The sequence below is a fragment of the Salminus brasiliensis genome, chromosome 1 (genome assembly GCF_030463535.1).
Source record: "Salminus brasiliensis chromosome 1, fSalBra1.hap2, whole genome shotgun sequence".
Taxonomy (NCBI): domain Eukaryota; kingdom Metazoa; phylum Chordata; class Actinopteri; order Characiformes; family Bryconidae; genus Salminus; species Salminus brasiliensis.
This window is the reverse complement of record NC_132878.1, coordinates 56,313,684-56,336,126: the sequence shown is the minus strand read 5'-3', so window position 1 is coordinate 56,336,126 and position 22,443 is coordinate 56,313,684. Positions and strand designations below refer to the sequence as shown.

At 41.2% G+C, this 22,443-nt stretch overlaps 1 protein-coding gene across 1 annotated transcript; it reads right to left on the bottom strand.

Annotated features, from left to right (window-relative positions):
- rhoj (ras homolog family member J) lies at positions 1-20,996 on the bottom strand. The gene is made up of 5 exons (XM_072682729.1): positions 20,492-20,996; positions 7,649-7,707; positions 3,131-3,295; positions 2,649-2,744; positions 1-1,683 (listed from the first exon to the last, which is right to left on the bottom strand). Exons 1-5 carry the CDS (start codon positions 20,712-20,714, stop codon positions 1,537-1,539), a joined length of 690 nt encoding a protein of 229 aa, XP_072538830.1. The 5' UTR covers positions 20,715-20,996; the 3' UTR covers positions 1-1,536.
- Positions 20,997-22,443: the final 1,447 nt, after the last annotated feature.

Genomic DNA, 22,443 nt, shown 5'->3' with positions numbered 1-22,443 from the left:
TATATACAAACCATGATATATTTGGCAAAAAGCAGTATATATAGTGTACAACCCAGTACTAGAAATACAAAAAGAAAAGTAAGCACTACATTCTAAATAATTAAAATAAGAATAAAAGAAGAAGAAAAAAGTTCAAAATAGGCCTTCAGATACACATCGAGTTCAAGTTATTGCTGCCGTGGCCAGTGCTGATGCTGTTCTTCTTTGGATGATTACAGTATACAAATGTAAATGTAAGTATACAGTCTGTTGCATAGGACGACCCAAGGCACAGTGTCGTAAGACGAGCGAAGAAACGAAATTCTGCGCTACATTTTTTAAGGCACATAGATTCAGGCTCACTCTTCCTCCGTGTGGACCAGGCCTTCCTCCTTGTACTCATGAGGAAGGTCACTGGCCCCCTGTGGGCTCTGGAGGAAGTCCCTGAGGTCACACTAAAAGGAAACCAGTGTTTTTACATCCAGATAAGGAGCTGTCACAGGAAGAAATTCAGTACCAATGCAGGTGTGCGTTCACAGAGCTTCTCGAGAGTAGCTTGTTATTGTTCATCGTGGTTTCAGGGGGTGAATGTGTGGGTAAGGCTGCCTGAACCTCTGCACTGTGCCTTAGAAAGCAAAATGAATTAGGTGTTAGCTGGCAGACTTTAGCCCTTGAACTTGCGGTGATTCATAGGAACATTTAGCCAGGTTGCAGTGACTCTACTGGTTAAGGGTACATTCTAGAGACAGTACTATTGTAATTATGCTACAGGGCACTTGCAACATCTACATGACATTCACAGTAATACCTGAACATAATGAAAATGAGTGAAGTTCACGAGGTCACCTTTTACTGAGAGAAAATGGATTGAAACTCTTCTTGGAACGCAGTGCAGTGTTTGCCTTGTGAAAGCCTGTAATGTGTGAGACTAAATATGTAATAGTCCTTGGTGGAAACCAAGAGCTAGAGGTCGCCTCGTGTCAGTGCGGAGACGTGCGTGCATGAAATGAGAAAGCAACTCGTCTTTGGCAAGAAAACCAAGAGGTGAGAGACATTATAAATAGAATTGACGCTTGATTGAGGCAATTGTATTGAGCTTGTAGAAAGCCCGGTACAGGCAGTCCGAGAGGCGGCTGCTTCTTGTTTCCACGAATATGAAAAGAAAAGCTATTTTACATGGTCTACTTCTCAGACCTAAAACATAAGCGGAGCAGATATTGCATACTGCTTTCATTTGGGTCAGCTCCAACGCATCTTGAAGAAAACATCCATGGCGTTTGCTCGGCCTTTGCTTGCTTGAGCTCCAGAAATGTACGTCATCGAAAATGTAAGACCACTGCAGAAGTGCTTTATGTCCTCAGACCCTCAGGCTTTGATTAATAAGGCTCTGAGACAGAGATTCAGTACTGAAGTGCAGCATTTTTACCGTTTGGATAACAGACAGTGGCAAACTGGAAGGTGCTGAATGGGTCTGACTCTGTTTTGTGTCCACTTTGGCTACATCTGGAGGTGGGCTGGTGTTCACAGTGGGATTTGCCTCATGGCTTCTGTCTGTGCTCATACAATAGTACAGCAGCTCCTGCACGGCGCACAGCTCCTCTTCTGTTTCTTAGGGCTGAAGATTGTCAGGATGGCCTCATCAAACACCGTCTTGAGTCCCTTCTGGGTCAGTGCTGAGCACTCGAGGTAGCACTGTGCCCCAATCTGCATAGGAACACACACAAAAAAAGACACATGAAGCTGCTTGCATGCATTGCTCACAATGTCTTGGTTGGAGTATGTCTGAAAAAAACAAAGCATATCCTTATTGAAGTCTATGGTTTTACAAATTAGGTAAACAAGACCTCAGATGAAAAACTACACACAGCAAATTCTATAATGTCCTTTATTTAATAAAAATTAAGCCAAATGAAAAAGCCATGTATAACAAAAAATCAACAACTTGAAGAAGCGCCTTCAGCAGCAATAACTTAAAATAATGGCTTTCTGTATGACTTTATCAGTCTCTCAAATTGTTCTGGAGGAATTTTGGACCACTCTTCTTTACAACATTGCCTCAGTTCAGTTCGAGGTTTGTGGGCATTTTCTTAAGGTCGCTGGACACCTTGATTCTTTTTTTCAGTCATTCTGTTGCAGATTTGCTGTTGTGCTTGGGATCATTGTCCTGTTGCATGACCCAATTTTGGATAATCTTTAGCTGTGGGACAGATGGCCTCACCTTTGACTCTAGAATACTCGACTCAATGACTGCAAGGTGCCCAGGTCCTGTGGCTGCAAAATAAGTGAAATCATCACACGTGTACCACTGCGCTTGACAGTTGGTATGAGGTGTTTGTGCTGATATGCAGTGTCGGCAAACGTGGAGCTGTGCAGTATATCTCCACTTTGGTCTTGTCTGTCCAAAAGACATTGTTCCAGAAGTCATTACCCTCTTAATTCCTAAAGAAGCAATAAGGGTGTATGTAAATTGTCACACTGCTTTTGGATTTGGCTCAGTTTTTGTTAAATAAATAATGACATGGTTTAATACAGGTTGATGAGGTTGTAGTTACCTAATTTTAACACCTACTAATGACCAGATGTTTTTAATGTCCTGATACATAAAACCATAGAATTCAAAGAGGGTGTCCTTTGTTTTCTTTGCGTCATTATAACTCTGATTCTCTCACCTCTCTAGCAAGCTTAAGTCCTTGCTCATAGGTCAGCGGTTTCTCCTTCATTTGAAGCAAGCGGGCAAGTGTCTTTGGATCGTCTCGCAGGTCAATCTACCATGAAGAACAAGAGCTGTGAGAATGTATCCTAGCCAACCCAGACACTTTTAACATGGGAGAAACAGAAAGAGCATACGCAGCACATCATTTGGAATCAAACAAAACATAATAAAGCAGTAACTTCTTTAAAACAACAGGGTTTTTGATTATATTTGTTCCCATTGCATCAGCGTGTGCAAATGTTTTCAATGATTTCAATGATCCAACATGTCATGAAACACTAAAATGTTTTGGGCCCAGAGCTTGCCTGGAGTCGACACTTTTTAAAAATTGAAATTCTCTGTGATGGTTTGTGCTGTTTTGGCCAGTTCACAACACTTGACTTATTTCACACTTTTTTATCGATTGGAGTATTTATCTGTGAGATACATGATGTTTACCTGTGTGCCTATGAGAATGTATGGCACATGAGGCATGCAGGATTTGAGCTCAGGAACCCACTCCTCTTGAACATTGTGGTAGGAAGCAGGATTGACCACAGAGAAGCAGATGAGGAAAACGTCTGTGTTGGGGTAGGAGAGTGGCCGCAGCTGGTTGTAGTCCTCCTAGAACAACGTCAAAACAGTACAAGGTGATTTTTTTGTATTTTCTCCTTTTATATAGGAAAACAACACAAAACTAAATTTACGGTGTAAAATAAATGTTAAAAGGTGTAAAAATATTGGATGACACTTTATTTGAAAGGTACCTATGGAGTTAGTTAATATCACATGCAAAAGTTTTAAATAACAAACTTCAAAATAAATATTTCAGGATTTATTGACAGCGTATACCAGTATTCACAAGATGCTGTAAACGTTTTATGGTCTAAATGGCATTGCATTAATGTGTCGTCCAACACTGTTCTGAAGCCTCATTACCGAGTAATGTGTTTATAAGACATGCACCTACAGTAGTTATGAATGGCATGCTATCAGTTTTAGGAATAATTTGGATGCCTCATGTTTACATTTACTGCATTTAACAGACACTCTTGCCAGAAGCGACTTAGAGAAGTGCTTAGTCTTCTACTCAGAAAATACCCCTAGTTAATGTTCTATCTTTGGCTTAAGTCTAAAAATACCTTTGATAATTCATGCTCAACGTAAACAAATGGAGATGAATTGGCCTAATGTGGGACATTTTTGCACTGAGCTTACATATGGCCATATACAAAGACACACAATATCTAATAGCTGACAGTCCTTCAGATTAGTGAGTGAGTAAGATTAAGTGATCTTGAAAGAGATGGGTGCACAAGTTGCAAGGGAACTTCAAGACTAGCATGGGAGGTTAAGGATACCTTCTGTATCAAATATGAGTGTTACAGAGCACTGATGAGTTCAATGTGATATTCAAAATAAGGTTATATTTTACTGCGATTAGATGTTTAAAAACATCAGAGTTAAAATCAAGTTGTTTAGTTAGAATATAATTTGACACAGGGTTCCCCACGGAACCTGTGTCTCTATTTAAAGTGTCAAAGCCACATGTCTTTGTATTGAGAACAAAAGGTGGACATTTTATAAATATGTTCTCTATTCCCCCACTTTACCCTATCACTACACCCACCTCCTAATGTGTATTTTGTCACATATTTGCCATTTGCAAAATATGCCATTTTTCACATTTTGACATAATTTCAATCTAGCAACTGTTCTTTATATTGTGTCAAGATCTGATACATAGATCAATAACAATGCTCCAAAATGACCTGGAATAAAGTATTTTCACACTGACTTGCATTGACAGTTGAAAATGGGTTTTCCTTCTCCTGTAATGTTACCATTTTAAAGCAACAGGAAACCATAAGGCACTTTAGGGAGGGTCTCGAAGCTAGCTATTGTTTTGACTGACGATGGGTGCTTGATGATATCGGTTAGTAGTTAGTAGTTATTTTTCCATGCCTGATGGTGTATCTTGATGGAGGAATTTTGACATTTAGAATAGATAAAAAAACTTAGCTTAACCGACCTAAACTACTGGTGAAAAAAATCCACTTCAAAGCCTTCAAAACCTTCAATGCAATGCGTGTGCAGGCAAGCAGAAATGCAAATGCATTGTGTAATAAATGTCTAATATTGGGATGTTTTAGGTAACATCACATTATGCAATGAGCAAACAGTAATTTGCAGAGAGCTCAGAGAACTTGGAACTTCACCTCCTGTCTAAGAGCTATAAATAAAGATGAACATGCCTTTGGAAATGTTGATAGCATACACACATACATTCACAGCTGTCAGTATGTTTTCGTAAATGACTGTACGTGTAGCCGTGAAGAAGTTAATATTTTACATTACGCCAACATTATTTTTGCAGGGCAACATGGGTGCGCTGAGCTGATGCTGGCAGCCCATAAGAGCCAGATGCTCTGTTGTTCAAGTTGGATCGATCTGGCGGTGAGTGATCGATACGAAAGTGGAGCTCAGCATGCCGTAGATGGTCCTCGGCATTAGTGAATTGCTTACAGTGGCAGGCAGTGAATTACATAACGTTCATTTACGCAGCACTGCGCGGGGAATAAATCAGCGTGTCTGCCCTGGTTTTAAACAAACAGCAGTGCTTCATTAGCACAGGGCCTGACTGCTCCCTGGCCACAGCCACAGGCTGCTGGGATAGTGGCTTAATGAACTGTGGAGCACCGCTGCATGGTACAACCTTTGGTTTGTATCTCGGAATGCTCCAGCTGTTGAGTGGTGTTGCACTGTACTGCACTGTGGTCTGTAGCACTTTGTGATTTGGAATCTCTTAGTAATTGTATAAGAGAAGACTCCAACAGCCATCAGTCAGTAGTGATGCATCTCAGCTTTTACAGTGTTACCATCACTATTTACCATTGCTATATACCAAAACTCTTACAAATATATAATAATAGGTGCCCAAATTACTGACTTCAGTATTCAATTCAGCTACTGTAAGAGTGCACTAATAGATGTTTAATTGCACACATACAGCATGTAAAGTTACCATAGAACAGCATGCCTAATAGAATGGGATGTTCTGGAGCAGCTGCACACAAGCCTAAGGTCACCATGCCCAATTTCGCCCTTAGACTTATGCACATCAGCTCGAGGGGTATAAAGCCCCCAAGTATTGAGCTGTGGAGCAATGGAACTGGATTATGATTGAGTGATTTGAGTTAGAACATTTAAGATGAGCTGCACCAACATCAGTACCTGACCATACTAATATGTCTCATAGCAATCTTCCAAAATGTGGTCTTAAACTCTCCCAGAGGAGTAGAGACTGTTCCTGCAGCATGATGAGCACTTTGGGCGTATAATGTAATTTAACCAAACTGGATTGTGATGAAATTCTGACAATGCATTGAATCCTTTCCTAAAGTAGCAGAGATTTTTTTAGAATGAGTAAAGATTCATGACCCAGATTTCTATACGTATCAACATTAGACGTAACAGGTTTGATTTGATTGTGCACTCTTAAATATAACGGTGCTTCAAACAGTTTCTTAAGGGATGCCATAGAAGAACCATTTTGGAACCATGTTTGTAATATTAATATATTTGAGTGAATAACCTTCTAAAAGTCTTAAGAACCTTCACTTAATGTAAAGCTTACAAGTTCGTCACACTCTCTTCGGCACAAACATGACTATATGGAACCAAATGTGGTTCTTCTGTGTCGCCATTTAAAGAACTATTTAAAGCAGTGTGGTTTGTGTCTGACATTCAGATGCAGTCCTCTAGGCTGATGCTGACTTGTCTTGTGACTTCGCCTTTGAAGAATAAAGCCTTGTGGCCAAACAAGCAACCTCTGAACACTGACTCTGTGGCGACATCAAGAGGTTTGCAGCTTAAGCAGATATCATTTTAATTTATAATTTAATTTCTGCTTCAGGTTCAAAAAAACACTCTACTTAGCACACTTGCAAATCCAGCCTGTGGACATGATGCTGCTTGTTGCTTTGAGCCTGCCCTTCTGGTGCCTGCCAGTGGCATATTTAAAGTACTACTGACAGTATGGACGTTAGCCAGCAAGTATACAATGGCCTCAGTCAATAACACCTGACAACCCACTCCCTGCCAGATGGATATGTTATAGTGCGTGTCTAAGTGCCTGAGCCATGCCTTCCCTATTGTGGGGCAGCAAAAGCAGCTTATTTACAGTGTAGTTATCGAGCTGTTTAATCCATGGCCATGGCCATATCAATAGAGGTTAGCTGATTCAAAGGGGGCAGACCTGAGTGATTGAGTGGAGAAACAGCTAAGTATTCTGACACCTATTCTGAACATCATTTGTTAAAGGCACGGACATGTGGACGCTTCTGCTTTTTCAAGTGTGAAAATATTGCAGACATTTCCCCAACAGTGAAAACTGTGTGAGTTCCTGTTCAGAAAGAGAGGGTACAGCTCACTAATGCTAGTACTGTAAATTTTCATTCTGATGCATTAACTAATATTTACGCACTTGGTCACAGTTTATGTTCCCATATTGTAAAAGTCACTAAATGTTAGTAGCAGTATTGCTCATTGCTGCCCTGCTAAACTCGGATCTGATGTTCTTTGGGGGTGTCAGCTAGCAAAGATTACTATCTGGAGTGAAAAACAGTGAATCTTGCAGGGCCAAAACACTGAATATTCTAAAGCCAAGTGAAAATTGTTGCCATCAGGAGAAAACCTTATGTTTTAAAAATGGAAACTTTGCAAAAGTTGGTGTAAAAAGATTGTATTCCCAGTCATTTTGGAACATTTCTATTGGTCCATTTATTTTTAAAATCGTGACACAATGTAAAGAATAACTGCCAGAATATAAAGGATGTCAAAAGGTGTAACAGGTGTTTTATTTGAATGTTCAACTTCGGCTGGTCAGTGTACTCTGGCTTTAGAGTCACTACTGTCTGAACAGTGCACACACAGGAAGGTACATGATAGAACTGCTTCAGTTCTGCAGCCACTTACCTGTCCAGCAGTGTCGTACAACCCCAGCAAGTGCTGTCTGCCAGATACCGTTACATTCACTGCAAAAAGAAGCCAGAAGATACAGCTGTGAGAACTGAAATGGAAATTAGACTGGAACACCACTTAAAATGAGCAGAGTCTCTACATATTCATGTGATCCTAGCTATTTGATGTGTGTCCCACTTCTCTGTGTTAACAGGCATTCTATCAGAAGTGACCCTTTAGGCTGATAGAGGTTCGGGGGGAAGGGACTTGGTTTGGGGATAGGATAGGGCAGCTGTCAACAGCAGGGGAGGTGGTGGGTTTTGAAAAAGTGATAAGGAAGAGCGTAGTGTTTGTGTATACAACAGACTACATCCTGTTGTGAGTACGGAGCAGTAGAGGACGGCTGTGTTGACACTGCTAAGAGGGGAGAGAGAGAGAGAGAAAAAAAAAGCCGGACGAAGCACTTTTTTCCTGCCTTTAACAGACGCCCATTAAAGAAACAAGTGTGTGTCAGCTGAGCACTTTCCTGCCTTTTTAACAATGTACAATAGCCACGAGCACGCACAGCGCTGTCTCCTCTTTTCCCAGAACTCCACTTCGAGCAGTGACAGTACTGGGAGCTTTGATGAAGGCCATTATGGAAAGCAATACTGTAATTGGAATATCTTCCCCCCCATCCTTAGTAGTAATGAGCTGAAAGCTGTAGTGCGAAGCTCTGCAGTGCTGCTGAGAAGCAGCAGTGAAATTAAACTCTCCTGGGGATCCAGTCGTTATACGGTGCTTTATTGTTTCATGTGGCAGCGTATGGCGTTAGCTTGAAAAATTATGGATATAATTAAGGAGCAACTATGTGCCCTGCGAGGCTGTGGAGCACTTCTGAAAATCAAATCAAACATTCAATCATGCCTCACACTCCTTGGAGCAATAGCTGATCTCTCTGCTAAATTTAGCCTCTGTAGCACAATGCAGACAGGAAATTGGTCTCACATTCTCCAGGCCGATACTCTCCATTTTTACAGCAGGCGCAACCCCAGCCTCATCCTCGTCGGACAGGAAAAGAGCTGAATCTGTCCCCAATCTGCTAGTTCTGCCACTGCCACTAGTCTCTGCAAGACGTTTTCAGACATATTTGCTGAACATAGCTGAACTTTTATGTGACTGTACATAGTTTTTAGCCACTGGTCACTGGTCCAGTCCTTGCTTCTGGAGATCTACTTTCCTGCAGACGTTGATCTGATTATCTGATTATTGTCTTCAGTAGTGCTTAATTAGCTGAATGAAGCGTGTTATTAGATTTGGGGTGAAGGTGAGGATGGTAGATCTTCAGGAGAAGGGTTGGTGACCACTGTAAAGTTTTGGAGTTAGTCGTACGGATTGTGTAGTTTAATAGCATCAATCATCAAATGACTTTAATCCAATTACATAAATCCATTTAAATCCACTTAAGCTTTGGCTACACATGGTAAGCAGAGCTGTAGCAGAGGTGTGAGACTCAGGCACCACTTGGGGAGAGGGGCCTTAGGTCTGCTTGTGTGTGGGTATAAGAGTTTTGATTAGATGTTCTCTGTAGCACTATGCCCCTTCAGAGCTGTTGGAGGGGGGCAGAGTTGTCTGTTGCAGCATATCAGCTGTTCTAGACAGGTCCTTTTACGAGCACCACTCTCGTGTCCTCTTGGGGTCTGGCTAAATAAGGAGTCGACATTGTAGGAGCACACACTCTGTCTTTGCCTTCTTTTTTTCCCCAACCCCTTTCTTGTTCTCTCACATTCTCTCCTTAGCTGTAAGACACGCTGAAACTGAAACAGTGTGAGGAGAGCAAAGATGTAGAGAGAGATAGAGGGTGGAAACATTGCCGTTAGACAGGGGTGTGTAGCAGAGGAGTGAGTGGTGCTGGCTGTGTATTAGGCCTTCAGCTGTTCCATCCGGTCAGCTGCCTTCCCCCCATGGGGCCAGGGCCTTCCTCTTCTTCTCTATACGCAAAGGCCTGGGGAAAGAAGTGTGATGCTGGTACAGTCTTCCCCCCTCAAGCCTAAATCTCCACTCCCCTTACTCAATGTGAGTTGGGGTGTGGAAAAGCCCCCAGGCCTCTGCATTCTTCATATTCCTTTAGCCTTTACTGTGTGGCTCCACTATGGCTCCGTCAGCTGACCAAGCCACAGACGAAAGTGCATTACATAAACAGCTATGCAAATTGCTAGGCTATTTGTGCAAGGGATAAAACATCTGCCATTATCATTGTTCAAGTATTGATAATGGAAACATTAGTCATTTTTACATGTTTCTAAGAATGATTTCAGTCATTCTGCCTCTGTGCACAGACAGCCAGTCACCACCCAGTCATCAATGGTTTTGGCAGACATGCAGTATTTATGCATGTCTGGGTGGAAGTGGAAAAAGTGAATGCTTCACTTGCTCTGGTCTAATGCTTTGTGTTAGGAAAATGAATCTGTGTCTGACATTAGACAAATAACACAACTTTAGTATGACTAGACAATAAATAAGCAACAGATCAAGAGATTTTGATCAAAGATTTACAGTCATCTAGTTGGAAGTACCTGGAGTTCTGCATCGATTGCTAATAAACTGTGTCTGATTAAACAGTCATACTATCTATAATTTTTATGGAGTACATCATCAACCACAGTGCAGGCTAGAAAAAGTAAGTGAACCCTTAAATACACGAAGACACAAAAAAACTGGTTACTGACAAATCTATTCTTCTCAATAAAGAGTTTTGCGTTTGCCAGTTTTGCCAGTTTTTGCGTGACAGGAACAATATGCTTGTATAAAAGCAGTATTGGTCTTGCTCATTTATTTACCAAAAATGATTTAGCAAATATTGGATGTATATTTGAGATAATGTTTTGTGCTGATTTTTTTTATTTACTTATGATTATGTGTGTAATTTCAAGCTAATCACTCTAGTGAGTAAATACTTGATTTGCACTTGATATATTTTCTTTACCGTACTCGACCCAGAGCACAGGCTGTCCTATCTCATTACTAGTCAGTCATCTTATTCCTTTAACACAGGAATTTAGAAGACAGTCTATGACAAGACAGTCTGTCTGATGAACTGCTAAAATGTATTCATCAATCTTCACTGTTTGTCTTTATTAATTAGGTAGCTGGATTAGTAGAGATTAGCCGTACCCTCTCTTTGTTTAAACCTGCAACCTGTGCATGTTCAGCACCCAAATGAGTGGGTTGATATGGTTTACATGGAATCTTTTTACCCACAGGGTATTTTCCCATCATAATAATCCACTAGAAGATTAGTAATTTGTATACAGTGTGTTTATTTAATGTCTTGGGCATCCTTGGTGAAATGACATGGGTGAAAGGGTCACACTTGTCATTTCAATGACTGTAAAAAAAATAAATAAATGAAACATATTAAATATACTGTAACTTTTCCAAAATGTAGACTAAGCAAATAACATAAATTGTGTGATAAATGTGCAAATGTGTCTTTGTAGATGATTTTCAACTAATTTTTTACTTTGATAATTATTACATATATTATGAACACAGGTTCCCAAATGTTGCATACAAGCATAATTTGGCTCACTGATTGCACGCCTCAATTCTTTTCGAGTTAACACTTAATTATGCATCCCCTTGCTTAAAAAACATCATCAGTCATGTTGTGTAAGGACTCTAAGATTTCCGTTCATTTTAACCCACCCTATTTAGGTATTTCACCCACTGTTCACCCACTCTTCAACTGGAGTTGAAGTATGGAGATTTTGCTGGTCCCTCAAAATGCTCCCTTGTTCCATCATGTCTGCTGAACTATTCACACATACACAGATTTAGATCTACAGTTGTTATCCTGGAATGCAGGAGTGTCAATATCTAAGCATTCAAAGACTTTACATTCACAGAGTCAACATACTACTAATAAAATATAACGATATGTAACACAATGTTTGCAACATATGATTCCCATCAGCTTATATCCATTAAACAGACTTGTAAGAACGATTGTAGCCTTTTCTAGATCTCTCTCTCTCTCTCTCTCTCTCTCTCTCTCTCTCTGGACATTCCGTTTAAAAGCTTTTATGTCTCGTCCTCTGTCCAACTACCGCTCCACTATGCCGTTTGTGTTGATTCTGCTGTGCCACAAACCACATACTAGTTACATGTTACATACTACACTAATGAATGCACTTGCAGTGGTGAAGCATATTTCACATATACAGTACTGTGCAAAGGTTTTAAGCACCTAAGCACATCATTTAAAACTATTTATCTTTTCAGCAAGTGTGTTCTGGATTGTAAAAACGCCATTTATCATTAAAACAGACCCATGTAAATATAAATGCAGTACGAATTGACAATGAATGAATATGAATTAAATGAATTGTGTGAAATAAAGTAAATGAAGAAGTTTAAGAATAAGTTTTGGTTCCGGATTTCTCCTGGATGCCCCGAGCCAGCACATGGCTTAGTTAATTTTCATCAGCTGCTCATCTGATTTAACATAATGAAGTGTTGATTAGCCAAACCAGTAATTGGATGATGGTGATGCAAGTAATACTCGGCCACCATGAGGAGAGCTTTGAAAATGGTTTCAAACATAGGAACATACATACAATCATTCATTTTTACATTATGTTATTTGTTCTAATATGAATCTTCCACTAAGCAAATGAAGACTTACTTCTCAAACAAGCAGCCTTTTTTTTACTTATGATTATGTGTGCAATTTCAAGCTAATCACTCTAGTGAGTAAATGTGGCACTTGATTTGCACTTGATATATTTTCTTTACCGTACTCGACCCAGAGCACAGGCTTTTCCATCTCATTACTAGTCAGTCATCTTATTCCTTTAACACAGAAATTTAGAAGACAGTCTATGACAAGACAGTCTGTCTGATGAACTGCTAAATGTATTCATCAATCTTCACTGTTTGTCTTTATTAATTAGGTAGCTGGATGTGAAATTAGTGGAGATTAGCCGTACCCTCTCTTTGTTTAAACCTGCAACCTGTGCATGTTCAGCACCCAAATGAGTGGGTTGACTAGAAGATAGTAACTGCATACAGTGTTTTCATATAATGTCTTGTATAAAGATTTGGGCATCCTTGGTGAAATGACATGGGTGAAAGGATCACACTTGTCATTTCAATGACTGTTAAAAAAAAAAAAAAATTAAACATATTAAATATACTGTAACTTTTCCAAAATGTAGACGAAGCAAATAACAGTTAAATGTGTGTTAAATGTTAAATGTGTTTCTGTAGATGGTTTGAACTAAATTTCACTTTATTATATATATTACAATTATTATATATATTATGAACACAGGTTCCCAAATGTTGCATACAAGCATAAGTTGGCTCGCTGGTTGCATGCCTCAATTCTTTTCTAACACTTAATTATGCATCCCATTATACAGGGGCTCATAACCTTTGCACAGTATTATATATAAGAGATCTATTACATGACAATAAATATCCAAAAAGTCATTATTCTCTCAAAAAAGTTATGTAAAAGACAAAAATGTTTTGATGACATTCTTTAAATATTTTTTACAAATTCTGTTTCTGCCTACAATCTAAAGCTTTCCTACATTTCTTCACAAATTTCATACAAATCCTCTCTTTGTGTTCTGCGTAGACAGGAAGCACAAAGTTAGTGGAGGAATAGAATAAAATGGACATAATCTGTCACAAGAGACACAATGCTGCTATTAAGCAGCGTCAGAAGACTTCACCGTCACCATCCCCACTGCTGTCTGTGTCAATGAGGCAACTAAGTTCATGCAAATTGAGACACAGTTACCTCCTCTATTGCTTTTCTTTGCTTACAGAACTCCTCCCACTAGTGTAGACTGCATCATTAGTTGCTGTGGTGTGGAGATTTGCCCAGTGAGAGAGACACAGGGAAAACAGAGAACAACACGTGTGCTACAATGAGAATGTTTAGTGGTGCATAAGGTTATAATGAAACTTTGTTTTGCTGCTGACACTGTTTATTCCACAACCACACTGAGGTCAGCATATCTAGTAGTCACGGTGGACTGTAGTACACTGCAAATAACAGAAGCTCAATTAGCAATATCACCCAACCCAGCACTGACTGACTGTTGCAAGAGGAGCTCTTAACACCCTATCTATAGTACTATCCATTTACACTGGAGACAGGCCTCCAACACATTTCGATATGATCAATTGTGTCCCAAACACTTTCTGAAAGTGTCATCTGTTACACAATAGCTTGCAGCAGAAATCTATGCAAACACTTTCGACCCTGTGCAAAAGGTTTTTCGGCCTTTCCACGCCATTAAATTGACGTGAGACCATACTGACATGTACAGGGAGGTTGAAATTGTGAACATGTCAACGTATCAATAAGAGGACACACTGTTGAGGCATGTCCTACTGTCTTACACCTAAAGGAACGCTTAAACAGTTAGTGGTTTCCATCCAGTGAAAGGTTTTTTAGGCCATTGGTTCTCAAACCGGTCCTCTGGGATACTCACAACGAGGATTTTTAGCTCCAAACCAACTCATAGAACAATACATAGCGCAAAAATAAGCACTGTTTGAGCGTCTCCAAGGACTGGTTTGAGGAACCACTCGAAGAAACAGGAGTGCTTCTTTGGTATCATGTTAAGGCACCTATATTTTTAAGAGTGTAGTGCAGGCTTTTGGTATACTGGCTCATCAATACAAACCGACTTACAAATATTGAACATTTATTTATGCCTCAAGTTCTGCTTTAAGCATCCAATGCAGTAGATAAACAGATATGGTTTAAACCACATTAGTCTATGGTCAAACTGAGCACTGGCAGACTGTTGTCGACTGCATTCACTGAAAGCCTATAGCTCCGAATCTACTGTGCTTCTGTCAGAGCCTCGCCTCGTGACTATCCTGCTCTTCAGAGGCCTACGCAACAGTGTGAAGAATAACATTTAGAACTGAAAAAGAAAGCTTGTCCTCACTTTACACCATATGATGCCATCCAAACGGACCTCTTCAACTAAGATGGATATTTTAATTAGAACCTTAGCATTCGCCTCCCTGGTGCTCTGCTGTAAGCCCAGTGGCTCGGGCAGGCAATATCAGCGGTAGATTATGCGATTTGCGGTGGGAGTCTAAAGGGAGCCGCACGAGACGATGACTCATCTCTAAAGCATTAACAGGCTCTGTGTTGCAGACTGGGAATGTGATCTGTTTGTTTTGGATGAGGGAATTTTAATCCGGTGGGATTTATGGACGGAAACCACAGCCTCGGTTAACGGTGGAGCTCTAAAACTACATCTTTTGCAAGGTGAAAGCGGGGAACACCAAGAGTACCATGACCCTGGAATGAAAATGTGTGTACTGACAAAGCATCTGAAGCACTCTAACCTCTAAAATATTCACATTCTCATTATTCAGCAATTACATAAAAAGCAATGGAAACTGGAATTATCTGTAAGTTATAGGAGTGAGGAATGGAAGTCCGGATCTGCCAGTGGATCCTGGGTATTTAGGGGGTTAATCTCAAGGTGTATTATTCAGTAAACACCAGTGTTATTCTTAACCTTTCTAAGACCTGAAAAAAAAACACCTAAATTTAGGACCTCCTTTCCAAACTGCATCTACTCCTCCAAATAATGCTGAATGATAATCTGCTGTTAATCATATTTTCCCAGTAGATTTTACTGTTATATATACTTACGTGAATGATACTGATAACCCTTTATTACCTATAAAGTTTGTCTTTTGAACATTTTCACGTCTTCATACAAAGTCACAAGGATAACCTCTAGATCACACATTCACATTAACATATCTTATATATCAACAGATTGCTTATGCCTATTAGGATACCCTGTGCTCCTAAGCTCTCTTCAGAAATGCAAAACAGGCTTATCTCATTAATAATTATAAAATATGTATGATGTCATTCTTGCCATTCGAGCCCCCTAAACAGGTGAGAGCCCCTAAGCAACTTGCACAGTTTATGTACAGGCAGAAACAGCACTGTTAACCCCTATGATTAATTCTATTACGACTGTAAAACTAACATGCTTGTAATGCAGTTATATAATATATGGATAACTGCTAATATGTTTGAGAAGGTTATTAAGGTTGAAGTCAGCTAGACAGCAATACATCTGAGGGGAATGTATCTGCAATGCTAAAAGCATCCCACCATGTGTTAAGGAATGCTGCCCAGTGCGATTCCTACAGTTACTGTTCCACTGCAAGCTGAATAAATGACCGTTTTTCATTTAACACTAATACTGCCATAGTAACACATTGAGGGCCATTCAGAGCCGTACAATACACGCTCTGTGCTCTTTTGCCTAGACATTAAGGTACTGTTTGACAATTCACCCTCTTTATTATGATGCTGTGTAAAGGCCCTCTCCATGTGGTGAGACTGGTGGGGCAAACGCTGAATGGGAACGATTGATTGGCCTTGTGTTTTCACTCAGTCCTGCTGTGGGAGCTGGAAGAATGTTCCTTCTCTTCTCTCTCTCTCTCTCTCTAGTTCTGCCCTTTCGCTCTTTCCTTTCACACTATTTCTTTATCCCTATGCTTTTCTTCCTCTCACAAACTTCTTATGCATCTTTGTGTTTGTAAATGTAAGGCCTGAAACATGCTATATACACTATATGGACAAAAATATTGGGTTTCTTCTGAAATCAAGGGTTTTGTTGGAGTAACTGTCTCTACTGTCCACGGAGGACCTTCCACTAGATTTTGGCGCATTGCTGTGAGGATTTGAGAGCATTGATAGTCAGGAGTTGGATGATCACCATGCCACCTCATCCCCATCTCCCCAACTCATCCCAAAAGTACTAGAAGGAGCACCATCCATCATTTACACCCCCTAGCTCACACCTGACATTAGGCATGGTGTCAATAGGTTAATGTTTATCTGTTCCGGAGAGTCCTACTCTATTGACAATACTTCTCTACTGTGTCTAGACAAGCTGTGTGTATGAACAGCCTCATATACACTCTTAAAAATAAAGGTGCTTCAAATGTTTCTTTGAACCACACCATGGGATGATACCATAGGAGAACCTTGTATGCTCAGACCAGATACATGTAAGTGTACATAACCATGTAAAGGTCTAAAGAACCTTCCCTTTATCTAAAGGTTTTGTACCAATATAAAGAACATCTGAAGCACCTTTATTTTTAAGAGTACAGCAGCAACCCCAAACCTACCCCAGTGCTATAGTGATACATATACACAGACTTATGACATTATGTCATCACAAAGCTTTTACACCTGATACATGAATCAGTGCATAATAAGTTTATGCTTTTTCAATTTTGATCAGTTGCAGGTCTAATATTAGAGTACTTCAGATTACTGTACTGCATTTGGCATGCTAAAATCAGAGAACTGACAGAGGTAACTGTTTAAAATGCTTAAGCTCACTCACACAGCAGCTCTCACGAGTCACGCTTCCGATGCTTAATCAATAGTGAGGTTTTAAAAGCCCATAACCTCTTTAAAACAGAGACGTTAAGTGTTTGAGGTGAAGTCACATCTGTTTGCCAATGCACTGTAAAGAAACCAATTAAAAGAACCTCATTTGGCTTTCATTATTCAGAACGTCCAGCTTGGTCTCCCCACGACCATGGATCAGAGTAAGAGGTTGCAATATGTTCTCTAGCACAGTGGGTAGCTCTTTCGGAATTACACAGGTACATTCATGATCCAGAAACGTTCCTTTAATCTATTAGGACAGGACTTCCATCACAGTGAAGGACAAGATTCAGTCTGGACAGACAAGTTGCTAATTATTACTTATCTGCATATTCACCTGGAGGGGGGGATTGTTCATTGTGTCACATCATCCTAAAAGATAAAGAGCTGAGATATTGTGTCATAAGTCATATCTCTGTAGACATTCTGTAAATCATAGCTGTCTAACTCTACGCCACAGTTCAACTCATGATGGGCTGGATGATACACTGAGGTGATATTAGTTAGCTGAGTATTAGGTTGAGGTTTTAATGTAATAGGTCAGTTGTTTGCTCTGCTTCACTACCCATAAATGAATCCATTCAGTTATTAAGCCTTTCATGAACTGAATCAGGTGTCTCGGGAGCAGCTGTCATATTTAGCAATAGTCAATGACAACTTCCCCCTTTTTCCTATAAATTATATTTATTAGTGTTTGTTCCAATAGCTACAACATGTTCTCCAGTATGGCACTAGACCTTGTTTCATCCCTGCACCTTAAAAAGCCTTCTGGCTTTATAGTGCACATTAGAAAATGTCATAACAAGTCACCCAGTTGCATCTAAGTCAGTAAGCTGTTTACGTAAGTGAGAGGCTGTGAGATTATAATTGGAAGCCTATACATTGGGCACAGTTTTGTTTTGCAGAGGAAACTGAATTGTTTGTTGAATTGAGTAAACCTTTTCAAGAGTAATGTCACTTTTTCCAGTAGTACAACTAACTAAATAAAGGACCATAAAAAACTTTCACACCCTAAAACAACACCAGCAACCAGAACTCCAAAGTAACAATGACTTGCTCTAACCCCTTAAACTTGGTTCATCCTCTCGGTTAATCACTTTCATGAATATCACCTGCATCCTAGTTTCTTAATAGTTAAAGCTACTGAATAATAAATTGTGGAACCCTTGTGGAAGAGTTGTCAACTACTGCTTTTAGTAAGGAACCCTTGAAGAAACCTGCTTTTGAGAGTGTAGAGTTCTAGGTGTTGAAACAGAGGATGTGGCACAGTGTTAAAAGGCTGTTGCCTCGCTGGTTTGAAACCACACTTTCTTGAGTCATCCTTGGGGTCTTTTTTTTAATGTGACAAAGCGATGACTGTTGCTTCTCTGGTTTCTGTAGTATGGACAATATACAGCAATATACAGCCTGACTGCTGCAAAGAACAGGCAGCAAACTCGGACATTCGGAACCAGACTCCATACTGAGTCATACTGGGGGTCTGTTTTTTAAAGGCCTCTTGTTTTTGGAAGAAGTAGTTCTACTCAGCTTTCCCCATTCGCTGTGTTGCTGTTAAGAGAAGGACCTCAGCTCAACTGTGCAATTAGTTGTTGACCCGGAGAGGATTCTCAGAGCATTCATGTGATATCAGAGGGGGGTTTCCCCTGAAGATGAAACCAAAGCCTTGAGCTTTTGTGTGTGTGTGTGTGTGTGTAAGAGAGAGAGAGAGAGAGAGAGAGACTGTGATTGCTGTAAGTTTTAAAGTTGTCTAACTAGAACACAAGTCAAACAGGCATGGAGAAACGTGTTGCTCTCTTTACAGACCACTGAAACAATGAGTGCGTATACATGCACTCAAAAATCTGATTTTTTTTTTTTTAGATCTGAGTAAGGTCTAGAAATCTGATTAGGAAATCTGGCAAAGAGAGCTGGATTTAAGCTCAGTAATCAGATTTCTCAATGCATGTATACTCTTACCCAGAGTATTCTTAGAATGCTCAGTCTGTGCATGTGTGACATAACAGACCGTGGTACTGGAAATAAGCAAGTAAAGTAGGAGAAAAGCAGTCATTCTGAACACGAGCCAGAGAAAGCAAAGGAGTCTGAAGAGTTCAGCTGCAAATATTATTACGTTTAAAGTCTATGGGACTGTTGCCAACTTCCCTGGACATGGCAGCAACAGGAAACAGAAGGACAGTGCGAACTGTAGACTAAGAAGAACCAAGTAAAACTCTCAAACAGACACAAGCTGAACTTCAAGGTCAAAGTATACCAGTGTTTGAATGCACCACCCGTCGCTTTTTGAGTGACAGTGGGCTCCATGGACAAAAACCCAGGAGAACTCCAATGTCTGACTGGAAAAAACAAAAAGGTCCGGTGAAGGCATCCTTCAAACCTGAGACAGCTGCAGCAGTTTGCTCAGGAAGACTGGACCCAAACTCTCTCTTGACAGATAGGGAAGTCTCGATACAGAAGCAGATGGACTACAACCGTAGTCTGTAATTATAGACCTACAAAGTGCTTCTATATGGGACGTGGAGCTGATAGAATGGACAATGAGTATAGAAACAAGAAGGTGGTATTAATGTTATGGCTGATAGGTGTCTGTCCAAAGGTCACCCAACACTCTACTCTTCTGGGAAGATTTTACACTAGATGTTAGAACGTTGCTATGAGGATTCGACTGCATTCAGCCACAGGAGCTTCAGTGGGGTCAAGTCCTGTTGTTGGATGATCGACTCTAGCTCTCAAACAGAACTCCAACTCATCCAAAAAATATACTGAAAGGGGCTCCATCATTCGAAAGCATTACAAGTCACTTTCACGGCTCCAGAGCACAATGCTGAGGGGCTTTATTTGCATCCTGCCCGTGCTTGCCGTTGGTTATGGTGACCTTGTGCAGCCAGATCCACAGCCATCCATTCTATTGCCAATGCTTTACTAATATGGAGCTTATAGAAGCTATGTGTGTACATTATTTCATGATTCAATGGCTGTGTTAACAATGGCTGCTCTTTAAGGTCAAGTTACATTTATTAGAATTAGAAATAGTGTCTGGATACTTTTGGACATCCAGTTTGTGATTTGAAATCAACAGGTATGACTGCACTGACACTGCACTTCAGGTTATGACATGCATTGTGTATTAGGCAGCTCTTAAAGCAGCTGTTGACAGGCAGCTGTGTAAAAAGTGGAACAGGACACAGGTAGATTTTTACAGTGGGTTCTGTCTCGACTCTTCCTGCCAGGCCTTAGTCCTCGGTGTGGTAGTTACACACAGCTCCTGTTTCAGCGCATGTTCTCGGGCCCCTGCCCCAGCTGTGGTGGGTGAAGGGGGGGGGGGGGGGGTATGAGAGCGCTACACTCAAACTACACTCAAAGGGGCCTGTCCTGACCTCTGCTACAGCTGAAGAAAGCGCTGGGCTCACCTGCATAGTGATCGAACACGGTTGGCACGTACTCCTCGGGGAAGGCGTCGTTAGCGTAACTCATCAGTAAACACGTTTTGCCCACCGCTCCGTCCCCGACCACCACACACTTCAACATCTTCTTAGCTGCCGTGGCGTCTCCGCCTGCCCCTCCAGTCTCCACCACCGCCGCCACCGCCACCACTGCTGCCGCCGGGCTTTTCCGCCTCCCGCGCGCAGGCATGGCGGTCCGCCCCGGAGACGCTGTAATTCCTCACCGGGACGCAGACGCACTCGCAGACGCACTCGCAACCCACGCCCGCCCTTCGCTCGCCTCCTCTTTTACAGCTGCTCGCTCCTCTTCGCGCTTTTAGCTTCCGTACCACCAGCAAGCCAGCGCCGTCGCTCGCACGCGCGTTCACACGGACTGGCACCCACGCGCTCCGCTTTCATCCCGCGTCCTCGCGCGCGCTCTCCTCACGCGGCGCTTCTGCGGCTCTCCGCGCGCCATGGCCGAGTTCAGGAAATCAGACCTCCGCTGCTGGCCAAGTCCATATTAGGCAGCGGTGGGCTGGGAACAATGGGGGCTCTGTCCCACTCAGCAGGGGGAATCCAGAGAGGGAGGAGGAGGAGGAGGAGGAGGAGGAGGAGGAGAGGAGGAGTAATTCTGCAGTTGGAGCACTGCACTCTTCAGCACTCCGCGACTGATCGCCGTCATTCATTCCCTTTATCCGTTCATATATATATCATATATTTTCATATATTTGGCCATATGTTAATTCATTAATTAACAGGGCGATGTATTTATGTGTATTATAAAAATGAGTGAACTCTGCCACAACTAATAACCTTCGTTAATTTACTGTTAATTGACTGATTGGTCCATTTATTAGTGTGTTCATGTTGTAGCTCTTCACTTAGATGATACTTTCATCCATTCAACCATTACTTCATGACGTCATTTGCACAAATCATTTTATGGTATAATGTATTCATCCATATGTGGTTTATTCATTCACCCAACATTTATCCATAATTGGTATAACTGTTTATTCATTCATTCACCCCCTCCCCCCCCCCCCCCCCCCCATTAACCCAGCATTTATTCATTATGGGTGGATGGATGGATGGATGGACAATCTCTCCACTTATCCATTCATCCACCCACCCATCCATCCATCCACCTTCTTTATTTCATCCGCTCATCCATCATCTATCCATCCATCCTTTCACTTTATTATTCCATCTGCTCACCCATCCATCCATCTATCTATCCATCCATTCATCCATTCTATTGCTTTATTAATCTATCTGCTCATTTATCCATCCATCCACCCACCCATCCATGCATTCACGCATCCTTCCAGCTAGCCATTATTCATTCATTAATTAGGCTGTTCCTTCTTTTAGTAAGGTCCTCATTCAGCCATCCACCCACTCGTCTCTCCGTCCATCAATCCTTCCGATGTACGTAATTGTAACTGTTTCCCCCTCGCTTTCTTCACTGTTGCCCTCACCTCTTCAACACTGCCAGTTCTCCTGAAGTTCCACTCCTTCACTGCAGGCTGTGTGGAGGTGATAGTGTTTTTATTGTGTATGTCACACACACGCAGTGTAATTCGTTTAAGCTGGTGATGAAGTTAACAGGCAGACATGGTAGCTTTCAGTTCTGTCACAGCAGTCCACACGGGCAGATCTTTTAAATGCAAAACGTTAAGTTTTCTCTGGTGATATGCAGCCTAAAAACTGCAGCTCATGCTGCGCGTGCACAAATACCGGCACCTTTATTTTTAATATATTTTTTTTTTTTCATTTTAATTTTATTTGAAGAGACGACGGTCCTAAACAGGCGCGCGCGTCTCCGTTATATGTCCAGATCCCGCACGACAGCTCCCATCTGTTGCGCTGTAGCGTGTCCGCGGAGCATGCCCAGTGCGCACGCGCGTTCCTCGCACACGAGGTGGCGATAGTGG

Excerpts from the sequence above, each read along its gene's own strand:
- rhoj (XM_072682729.1), bottom strand. The coding sequence starts at position 20,714 with ATGCCTGCGCGCGGGAGGCGGAAAAGCCCGGCGGCAGCAGTGGTGGCG. Across the intron at positions 7,708-20,491 it reads CGTGTTCGATCACTATGCAG|TGAATGTAACGGTATCTGGC; the intron begins GTGAGCCCAGCG and ends TTCTTTTTGCAG. Across the intron at positions 1,684-2,648 it reads GACTTAAGCTTGCTAGAGAG|ATTGGGGCACAGTGCTACCT; the intron begins GTGAGAGAATCA and ends GTTCCTATGCAG.